Below are 9,979 nucleotides of genomic sequence, written 5' to 3'. Positions count from 1 at the left end.
AACTCACTTTGTAGCCCAGGCTGGTCTCAAATTTGTAACGATCCTCCTGCCTCAGCCTCCCAAGTGCTGGGATTACAGGCATGCGCCACCACGCCTAGCTGGAGAAATGGTTTATATGGTTGTATATTAGACACCAAAGAAGTGGATGGCAGAAGATGCTCAAAAACCACTGTCAGTCAGGAAAATGAAAATCAAAACTGCTAGGAAATCCCACTTCAGGCTGGCACTGCAGAAGCAGCTGATAAATTTGAAATTTCGGGCTCCATCCCCAGCACTGCAGAACAAAATAGAACACAGCTCCTTTCACATCCACCAAGATGACCACCATAGAAGACAGACACTAGCAAGGTGGCAGAGATGTGGCGCCGCTGGAGTTACACCCTGCCGGGGGGAATGTCACGCGTGGTAGCTGCTTTGAAAAGTAGCTTGGTAGCAGCTCAGCAGTGCCAAAGTTGGAGTTACTGTGGGACTACGGGTGTGTGGTCCTCGGCTGATGAATGGGTACATAAAGAGCGCTACTGCGGTGCTGCAAAATTAATGAATTCTGTACTTAAATAAATAAGTGAATTAACCCTGTGGTGGTACATGTCTGTAAAGGGTGCAGGCCTTTGAGAGGCTGAGGGAGCAGGATTAAAAGTTTGAGCCTACCCTGGGCAATTTAGTGATTTAGTAAGATTCTATCCAAAAAACAAAACATATATATATATATATATATATATATCTGAGGACATAGCTCAGAGCATGGATCCTGAGTTCAATACAAAAATACCACAAAATAAAAAGATAAGTAAAGTGGTATGTTCATGTAATGGAATATTATTCAGCAGTTAAAAGGAATGAAATTCTGATACATGCCTCAGCATGGATGAACTTAGACATCAAAATGCCAGGCCACCGCCTTCTTGCTGTCATAGGGCCTATGTTCTCTTCCTGCCCAGATCAAAGCCCAAGCCAAGGGGAGCTTCCTAAAAGGAAGTAGCCTGGTATTTCTTCTTCTTTTTTGGTACCAGGAATGGAACTCACGACCTTGCCCTTGCCAGGCAGGTGCTGTACCACTGAGCTATATCCCCAGCCCATTCTTCTTTTACCTTTAAATAAATGTTAAACTTTTATGGTTAAAAAAAAGAAATCATGATGCCAAGTGAAAGAAGCCAGTTTGCAAGCGCAAGGTCATGAGTTCGGTTCCCGGTACCGGAGAAAAACCAAAAAAAAAAAGAAAGAAGCCAGTCCTAGAATACCACATACAGTGTGATTGCATTTCTGTGAAACAGCCAGAATAAGTCAATTCATAGAGACACAACGTGTAGTGAAATAGCGGTGGGGAGGGAGGGGAGGTGTGTGGGGAAACAGGAACGGACTACTTGTGGGTTTCTTTTAGCCATGAAAAAAATCTTTTAAAATTGATTCTACTTCGAGTGGTGATGTAGACCTGTAGTTCCAGTAATCTGGAGGCTAAGGCGGGAGGATTGATGTCAGTTCAAGGCCAACCCGAATGACATAGTGAGACCCTATCTCGAAAAGCCTAATAAGGCCGGGCATGGTGGTGCAGGCTTGTAATCCTAGCACTCGGGAGGCTGAGGCAGGATTGCTGTGAGTTCGAGGCCGACCTGGGCTCCACAGTGAGTGCAGGACCAGCCTGAACTACATAGGCAGACCCTGTCTCAAAAACAAGACAACAAAACACCCAGTAAATTAAATAAAATTATTCTGATCATTTCAGAATTCTGTGAGTGCACTGAAAGTATGGAATTGTACATTCTAAAAAAGCCGGGCGCACGCCCGTAATCCCAACATTTGGGAGGCTGAGGCAGGAGGATTGCTACGAGTTCGAGGCCAGTCTGGGCTATAAAGTGAATTCGAGGCCAGCCTGAACTGCATCGTGAAACGCTGTCTCAAAAAGACAAAAAAAAGGGAATTGTACATTTTAGGTAAATTGTGTGGTAATATACAGACGGTGTAACCCGATCTGTTAAATAAAACGCGGAGGCTAGGCCTGCAAGGTAACCACTAGGGGGCGCGCTGAGCACAGGCTGGCTTCCTCTCCGCGGACTGGAGCTCTGCGGGCTTCTCTGGCCCCGCCCCCAATGGTCTGGCTCCGCCCCAGGCTTTAATCACACTCCAGGGTCGGAGGTCACACCCGTAGCCCGGGTCTGAAGCAGGACGTTCACACTTGCAATTCCCCAGTCTCTGACCGCAGATGCCTGCAGACCTAGAAACGAGAAACTCTTGGCAACACAGATCCTTAAAAGCCCTAGACTTTCTTCCCAGCTCCATAGAAACAAAGCAACAAGGAAAAAACCCAGTCAGCTTTTAAACTGTGGCTTCTATTATGAAATAATGTTTTGGAAGTCACTTGAAACTTACAGAGAAGTTGCCAGGATAGGGAAGAGCGGTCTTCTACACCCTTCACCTAGATTTGCAGTGGTTAACACTTTGCCAGCCTGCTTTATCGCTGTGGGGCCATCTCCCCAGCCCTGCCACCAGCCATTGGAGAACAAGTTTCTCATTACTCCCCTTTGCTTCCAAAAACTTAAGCTATGTTTGCCGGTATAAGGACATTTTCTTTTCACAGCCCTCATGCAGTTTAGCAGCAGACGGTGCACAGTGACACAACGCTAGCAACCTCAAACCGAACTCAAAGCGCCAGCTGTCTCCAAACTGCTTCGCAGCAAAACTTTTCTCCCAGTGCAGGACTGTTTTTTTTTTTCCAGCACAGGGGACTGAATCCAGGGCCTTCACACTGACCTACATCTCATCCCTTTTTATTTTTTATTTTGAGACACGGTCTTGCTAAATTACTAAGTTCTTCAGGCTGAGCTTGAACTTGGAATCCTCCTGCCTCAGCCTTCCAGAGTGTTGGGATTACAGTCGTGCACCACCATGTCTAACTCAGGATCCACTTTGGGCTGGTGTGTTCTGCGCTGTTCTCATGTCTCTGGTTTCTCTTGGTCCGCTCCATTTTTGGGTTTCTTTGTTTCCTGAAATGATGACATTTTGGGGATCCCAGGCTACTTCTTTTTAGGGTGCTCCCCTTGACTTGGGCTTTGATCTGGGCAGGCACTGGGAATATGAGAGAAGTGATGCGGCCTTTTCAGGACATTGTATCGGGAGGCACACGGCGTCCTGTTGCAGGTGATGACTTGGACCCATTGAATGCCGTGAACCATGGACTCCGGATCTATAGTCTAAATCAGTGTCCTCCCTCCCTGGACCTCAGTTTCCCTCCTACAAAACGGAAGCTGGGCTCCCTGTAGGTTCTGCAGATACTTAGAGAGCTGGTGTGTTCCGTTTAGCTCTCACACTCTTGGGAACGCTTTCTTTAAAACGTGGACAACATGGAGGGTTTGGTAGATTTCACACGTGAGTCTGGGAGAGATGTCCTCTGACTCTGGGCTTACCCAGGGTGGCGAGGATGGCGACATTGTCCGGCAGGGGCTGGGCTTCTCTGAGAAAGGCACGGAGCAGATGATGACAGCTTCCTTTAGCAAGGACCCAAAATGGCGGGACAGCCACTGAGCAAGAAGTCTTAGAGCTTTGGGTGAATTCTGAGGTTCTGGGGCACAGAGACCCCCCTAAAGGGCCTGCTACCTCCCCACGGAGTTCCTGTTTGTCCCTCTGGGCAGGAGGGGGTGGAAGGACACGCCCCGGTCCCAAGGTCTGGTAGCCCGAGAGGGGATTTCCATGTGGGGAGAAGCCAGCTCCTTGGGTTTAGAGAAGTCACTTAGTGGGCTCAGTGCTGAGTTCACTCTTCAGATGCAGGGGCCGTTGCACACATACACACACGCATGCACGCACATGCACACACCCAAATACGCACACGCAGGCACGCACACACACTCTCATGCACATGGGCCCGGGGCCTGTGCTGAGTGCCAGCTATTCTCATTAAAGCTTCATCAGCCCACAAACCCTGAGAGGTGTGTGTTGTTCCCATTGTACAGATAGGAAACTGAGGCTCGGCATGGCCCAGGCTCATGTAGTTATTTGGTGGCAGAGCCCTGGTGTGACAGATACACTTCTCCGTGATACCACTCTCTCCCTTTCCTGTTGAAGTAGTAACTTCTGAATTTAACATCCTGTGGAACGATGCCTTCCCAGAGGAAACTACATTTCCCAACCTTCCTTGTGCTAAGAGGAATCACGTGGTTAAATTCTGGCCAATAGGATTTCTGGATTGTGGCTTTTAAAGTTTTTTTTTTTCCTTCCGGTGTCAGGAATCGAACTCACGTCCTTGGGCTTGCCAGACAAGTGCTTTGCCACTCAGCTAAATCCCCAGCCCCTGTGGCTTTTAAAGTGTAGAGGCACATCAGCGGCACAGCGCCTGCCTGGCAAGTGCAAGGTCATGAGTTTGATTCTCCATTCTGGGGTGGGGCAGGGGTGCGGGGAACAAAACAAAAAAAGTGTAGAGGCACAGAGTTGACTGACTTTTCTTTCTTTCTTTCTTTCTTTCTTTCTTTCTTTCTTTCTTTCTTTCTTTCTTTCTTTCTTTCTTTCTTTCTTTCCCTTTCATTCTCTCCCTCTTTCCCTTCCTCCTTTCTCCTTCCTTCCTTCCTTCCTTCCTTCCTTCCTTCCTTCCTTCCCTCCCTCCCTCCCTCCCTCCTTCCTTCCTTCCTTCCTTCCTTCCTTCCTTCCTTGTACTAGGGATTAAACCCAGAGCATCCACACTGAGCTATGTCCCCAGTCCTTTTCATTTTGAAAACGTTTACAGTGTTTCACTAAGTCCCTAAAATTCCCAGGCTGGGCTTGACCTTGGGAGCCTCCTGCCTCAGTCTCGCAGGGTGCTGGGAGTACAGGTGAGACCACCACACCAGCTCAGTTCACTCATGCTTAGGGGTCAGAGCAACCCCTCAGTGCACCCTATCACTGTGCCCTCCTTCTTACAGACGAGGAAATCGGGACTCAGGACCATGAAGTTACCTGGCCTCGGCCACACAGCCCGGAGGGGAAGGGCAGGACTCGAGTCCGCTCTGCCTCCATGGTTGGTGCCCTTGACACAGCCCTTTCGGCCTCCAACCCTCCCAGCAGCGCGCACCAACCGCACCCATGCACACTCCCCTTTGCACACATACGCAAAACCAGACACAGCCACACACACTTAATCTTTAAGGCCGGGGGCCTGGGCCTGGGCTTGCTCATTCTGTGGACCCCTCTGAAGGCTCTGCTCCACATCAGGCAGCGTGGTGGCCATGTGGGGAGGGCAGCAGTGAGGGGGCAGAGCTTGCACGTGTGACATTACATGCATGGTGGAAGTCATGGGGGATGAGGGAGGTTCTTCTGCACACCGCTTGCGTAGCAGAACCCTCACCTTTTGTAGCAGGTTGGACAGTGGCTCCCTCCCCGCAAAGCTATTTCCACATTCTACACCTGCAGCCTATAAACGTGACCCTCTTTGGAAAGATCATCTTTGCTGGACATGGTATGGCACACCTGTGATCCTAGCACTCTCGGGAGGCTGAGGCAGGAGGATCGCCGCAAGTTCAAGGCCAGCCTAAGCTACATAGTGAGTTCAAGGCCAGCCTGAAGTGCATAGCAAAACACTCTCAAAAAAAGAAGAAAAAAAAAAAAAAAAAAAGAAAAGAAAGGAAAAGAAAGATTGTCTTTGAAAATATAACTAAGCTAAGGATGTGGAGCTGAGATCATTCCAGATTGTCTAGGAGGTGGGTCCTAAATCCAGCAAGTCTGAGAAGAGACAGAGGTGGTTAAGAACACAGACTCCTGGATAGGCTGCGTCTGAAGGAGTAGCCAGAGACTGGAGTGCTGGGGCCACAAGCTGAGACACATCTGAGCCACCTGCAGCTAGACGAGGTAGGAAGGACCCTGCGCTGGAGTTCTAGGCGGGGCTGTGGACACTTGCTTCAGACTTCTGGCCTCCAGAGTTGTGAGAGAATAAACTTCTCTTCTTTCTTTCTTTTTAAATTATTATTATTTTTAGTATGGGGAATCAAACTCAGGACCTTGCACTTGCCAGGGAGGTGCTGTGCCACTGAGCTATATCCCCGGCCCCTCTTTTTTTTTAGACAGGGTTTTGCTATGCAGTTCAGGGTAGCCTTGAACTCTCGGGGATCCTCCTGCCTCAGGCTCTTGAGTGCTGTGATTACAGGTGTGCCCCACCACACCTAGATACCTTTCTATTGTTTTAAGCTGCCTAGTTTGTAGAGATTTGTTATAGCAGCCAGAGAACTAACCCTCCAATCAGGCAGCTACCTGGACACCATAGACCTGAGGCAGGGACAGAGATACTCACACCCCTGTCAGGAGCCCAGGTCCGTGTAGATCACCCTGTCACAGTCACCCAGAAGTGCCTGTGTGCCTTTTTGATTGTGCCAGGCTGAATAAAGCCTCCTCACAGACCTGCCTCCTCGCCCCAGACGGTGGGCCAAGGATCCCACAGTGCCCAGGTGGTCCACCATCACTGCAAGTGTGTGGTAAGAGGGAGGCAGGAGACCCCGGGGGGAGGTGACAGGGAAGCCAGAGTTCCGAGTGATGCCGGGGAAGGGCCCCGAGGCAAGGGATCTAGTCCCAGAAGGTGAGAAAGGCAGGACTGAGGATTCCTTCTTGGAGCTTCCAGAAGGAACCTGCCTGATCACACCCGGACTGCGGCCCCAAGAAACAGATCTTGCTCTTCTGTTCTCTAGAACTGTAAGAGAATATATTTGTGCCTTTTTTACAATTTCACTTTATTTTTTTTGAGACAGGGTCTTGCTGTGTAGCCCAGGCTTGCCGTGAACTTGAGATGATCCTCCTGCCTCAGCCTACCTAGTGCTGGAATTACAGGCATGTGCCAGCACACCTGGCTACACGTGTGTCATTTTTAAAAAGCCATTGAATTTGTGGTGATGTGTTGCAAATGCGGTCACCTAGAGACCTAGCCCAGGGTGGAAAAAACGGCTTTGTGTCTCAGGGGGCCCCGTGGAGCCACTGAGAAAATGTGACCCATTCTTGTGCAGTCACACAGACACGATTCTGTGGTGCCTGCAGGTCTCAGTGTTAGGAAACCCTCCCTCCCCACACAGATACCCAGGGAGGCTCAGAACTGTAGCCAGCTGTGAGTCCCCACAAGGACCCACAGACTACAGGGTCCCTCAGAAACACACACACCCAGGGACACTATGGTGTCTGAAAGGGTCCCCTGGGGAGATGCAGGAAATAATGGCGCAGTGACACAGTTCCTAACCAAACACACCAGTGGTCCCAGCGTTACATACACTCGTCTGACACAGGCGTGCACACACAAACATGCGTCCTCCCGACCGCCTCCGGCCACGACCAGCCAGCCACACAAGGGATATGGTTTTTGGTTTTTTTTTTCCGGTACCGGGAATCGAACTCATGACCTTGCGCTTGCCAGGCAGGCGCTGTGCCGCTGAGCTATATCCCCAGCCCCCACACAAGGGATATGGTACAAAAATAGTTTATTACAAAAGAATCTAACCCTTGTGCCTAATAATTTACAGTGTTACCAGTGCCTGCCTAAGCTCCTCTCTCTTCATTCATCTGGACGGAGGTGGCCGAGGAGGGACTGCTCCCTGGTTCCACCAGCTCAGGGAGGGGCAGGAAATGAACATTTGGGTAGAGTTCCAGGCTGGGAGCCAGTGCCTGAGAATGCCACAGTCCTTGGTGGGACAAGACGGAGCCGGGGGGGGGGCGGGGGGGATCTATGCGCGCCAGGGGCTCAGGAGTAGGTGCATGTGCTTTGGTGCAAATCCTGGTCCTGAAGATTGGGGGGGGGGGGGCAGAGTGAGATCTTCACAGTTTCCGGAAGGGCAGACCCCCCCAGCGCAGGGAGGCCCCTCCCCATGAGTTCGAGATCTGCCCCCCCATCCTTCTCAGCTGCCTCCTGGAGCCGGGGAGGGGGGCACCGGCCGGCCAGGGCCTCGGAGAACCCCAGGAAAGGGCAGGAAGGCAGGCGGAGATGGGGGAGGAAGGAAGAAACTTGGGGGAGCCAGGGGGAATCCGGGCGGGTCCTTGGGGGGAGACTGGGAGGGCGAGGAGGACGGTGAAGCGGAAAGAAGACCTGTGGGAGGAGACGGGCGGTGAGTGGGGCAGTGAGCCCAGGCCCGGGAGCAGGGGTCGGCGTCTGCCCGGCCCCCAAGAGGAGGTGCGGGGCGCGCGCGTGCGGGGCGCTCACCGTTGGAGCTGAGGCGGCTGCTGCTCTCGGGGGAGGTGGTGGCACTTCGGTCCGGGGAGGGCTCGGTCTGTGTTGCGGAGGCAGCCCTGGTGGCCTTACCCCTCAGGATGTCGATGACCTGTGGAAAGAGGGGCGTCACCACAAGGCCACTGCCGCTGTCCCCGCCCCTCCCCGCGTCCCCCGGCCCTGGGCATACTCACCCTGCGGCTGCGCGCCACCATCAGCGGCGTGTCGTTGTGACAGTTCTTGAGGCCACTGTCGGCGCCGCTGCGGACCAGGGTGCGCACGAGCGGCAGGAGCCCGCGGCCCGACGCCGAGTGCAGCGCGGAGCTGCCCGAGTACATCTGCGCGTTCACGTTGGCGCCGTGCTGCGGGGGGCGGGGAAGGGTCAGGAGCCGCGTGGCCGGTCAGGGGCGCGCTGGGGGGCAGGGTCCTGGGTCTGGATCGCGTCTGGGAATGGGGTGGGGGCAGGACAGCGCGGGAGCCGTTCCCACCTGCAACAGTAGCTGCACCATGCTGAGGCTGTTGTTTTCCACGGCGTGGATGAGCGGGGAGCGGCCACTCTTAATGTCCTGCGGCAGGAAGGACAGGTCTTTTTAGTTTCTCCAACTCCTGCCCAAGAAGTCGGTGGTCCAAATCCCGCCGATCGGTCCACCCTCTCTGTCCGGGTCGGTACTACAAGCCCCGCCCATCGCCCAGTCCAAGGCGGGAGCCCTCACCCACCCGTCAGGCCCAGCCCCCAACCAGGACGCGCCCACGGCCACTCTAAAACACGCCCACTCTAGGACACGCCCACCGACGCCAGCCCCGCCCGAGCCCCGCCTCCAGCCACTCCCGGCTACGCCTCCTCCGCTCACCACCGCATCAATGTCTGCACCGCGCTCTAGCAGAAGCAGCACCGCTTGGTGGCACTTGGTGTTCACGGCCACATGCAGGGCGGTGAGCCCTGAGGGACGGGGAGACTCAGTTAGACGGGGGCCGGGGGCTCTGCAATCTCTCTGGACTCTCGGTCCGGATGGGACAGCCCCAGCCTGCTCCGCGGTGGGCAGGGAGGACTCACCATCGTAATTGCGGGCCTCCAGGTCCACGGAGCCCGGGGCCGCGCTGTCCAGCAGGGCCTGCAGGCATGTAGGGCTGCGGTGCTCGCACGCCAGGTGGGCTGCGGTCTGGCCATGGCGATCCAGCGCCATGGGGCTGGCCCCAGCCGTCACCAAGAGCTGGACTATATTCGGTAACGTGGTGATCACAGCCAGGTGGAGCGGGGTCTGGGGAACAGCGACTGTGAGGAACAGGTGGCCCACCCAACACCCCAGCCTGTCCCTCTGGGCCACCTCTCCCAGATTCAAGAATCGGGCTCCCCTTTTTTCTCGGTGAGGACCCAGAGTTCTGGGCCTCCCCCTCCTCCCTTGCTGGTCCCCTCCTCCCTCTCCTAGGAGTCAGGCCCTTAGATCCTCTCAGTCCCAGGCACAAGGGTTCCAGGTCCCAGGACACCGAGCCTAGGGTACCTCCCTGCTCTGACCCAGCCCCGGTACGCAGCGCCTCACCTGCCGCAAGTTGTTGTAGACGTCCAGCTCGCGGCCCGCGTGCTGGAAAAGGGTTACCAGCCGGTGCACGGCGTGCAGATTGTCCTGCACCACGGCGATGTGGAGAGGCCTGGGATGGGGCAATCACACACATTAGGGGCGTCACCTCTCTCCTCCGTGCGGTTGGCTCTGCCAGCTCCAGCCTGTGCTCACCCCTTCCCCCCTTTCCTTCACCTTGCTTCTGCTCCCTTGGTACCATCCTGGGTGTTCCAGTCCCCTCCCTGGTGGCCTTCCTGCTTTTTTTTTTTTTTTTTTTTTGGTCTTTTTG

General features: G+C 53.9%; 1 protein-coding gene across 1 annotated transcript in view; it reads right to left on the bottom strand.

The window, feature by feature from the left end:
* Positions 1–7,395: 7,395 nt before the first annotated feature.
* The window catches only part of Bcl3 (B-cell CLL/lymphoma 3), a gene marked incomplete at its 5' end in the record, with an annotated part of 13,187 nt that continues 10,603 nt past the window's right edge, over positions 7,396–9,979 (bottom strand). Inside the window, 7 exon segments of the mRNA XM_005412543.2 lie at positions 7,396–8,014; positions 8,129–8,246; positions 8,329–8,496; positions 8,623–8,700; positions 8,986–9,074; positions 9,189–9,393; positions 9,673–9,781. Of these exon segments, the coding sequence (XP_005412600.2) occupies positions 7,827–8,014; positions 8,129–8,246; positions 8,329–8,496; positions 8,623–8,700; positions 8,986–9,074; positions 9,189–9,393; positions 9,673–9,781 (955 nt within the window).

The sequence above is a fragment of the Chinchilla lanigera genome, unplaced genomic scaffold (genome assembly GCF_000276665.1).
Source record: "Chinchilla lanigera isolate Chin_1 unplaced genomic scaffold, ChiLan1.0 scaffold00154, whole genome shotgun sequence".
NCBI lineage: Eukaryota > Metazoa > Chordata > Mammalia > Rodentia > Chinchillidae > Chinchilla > Chinchilla lanigera.
This window is presented reverse-complemented; position numbering and strand designations above follow the sequence as displayed.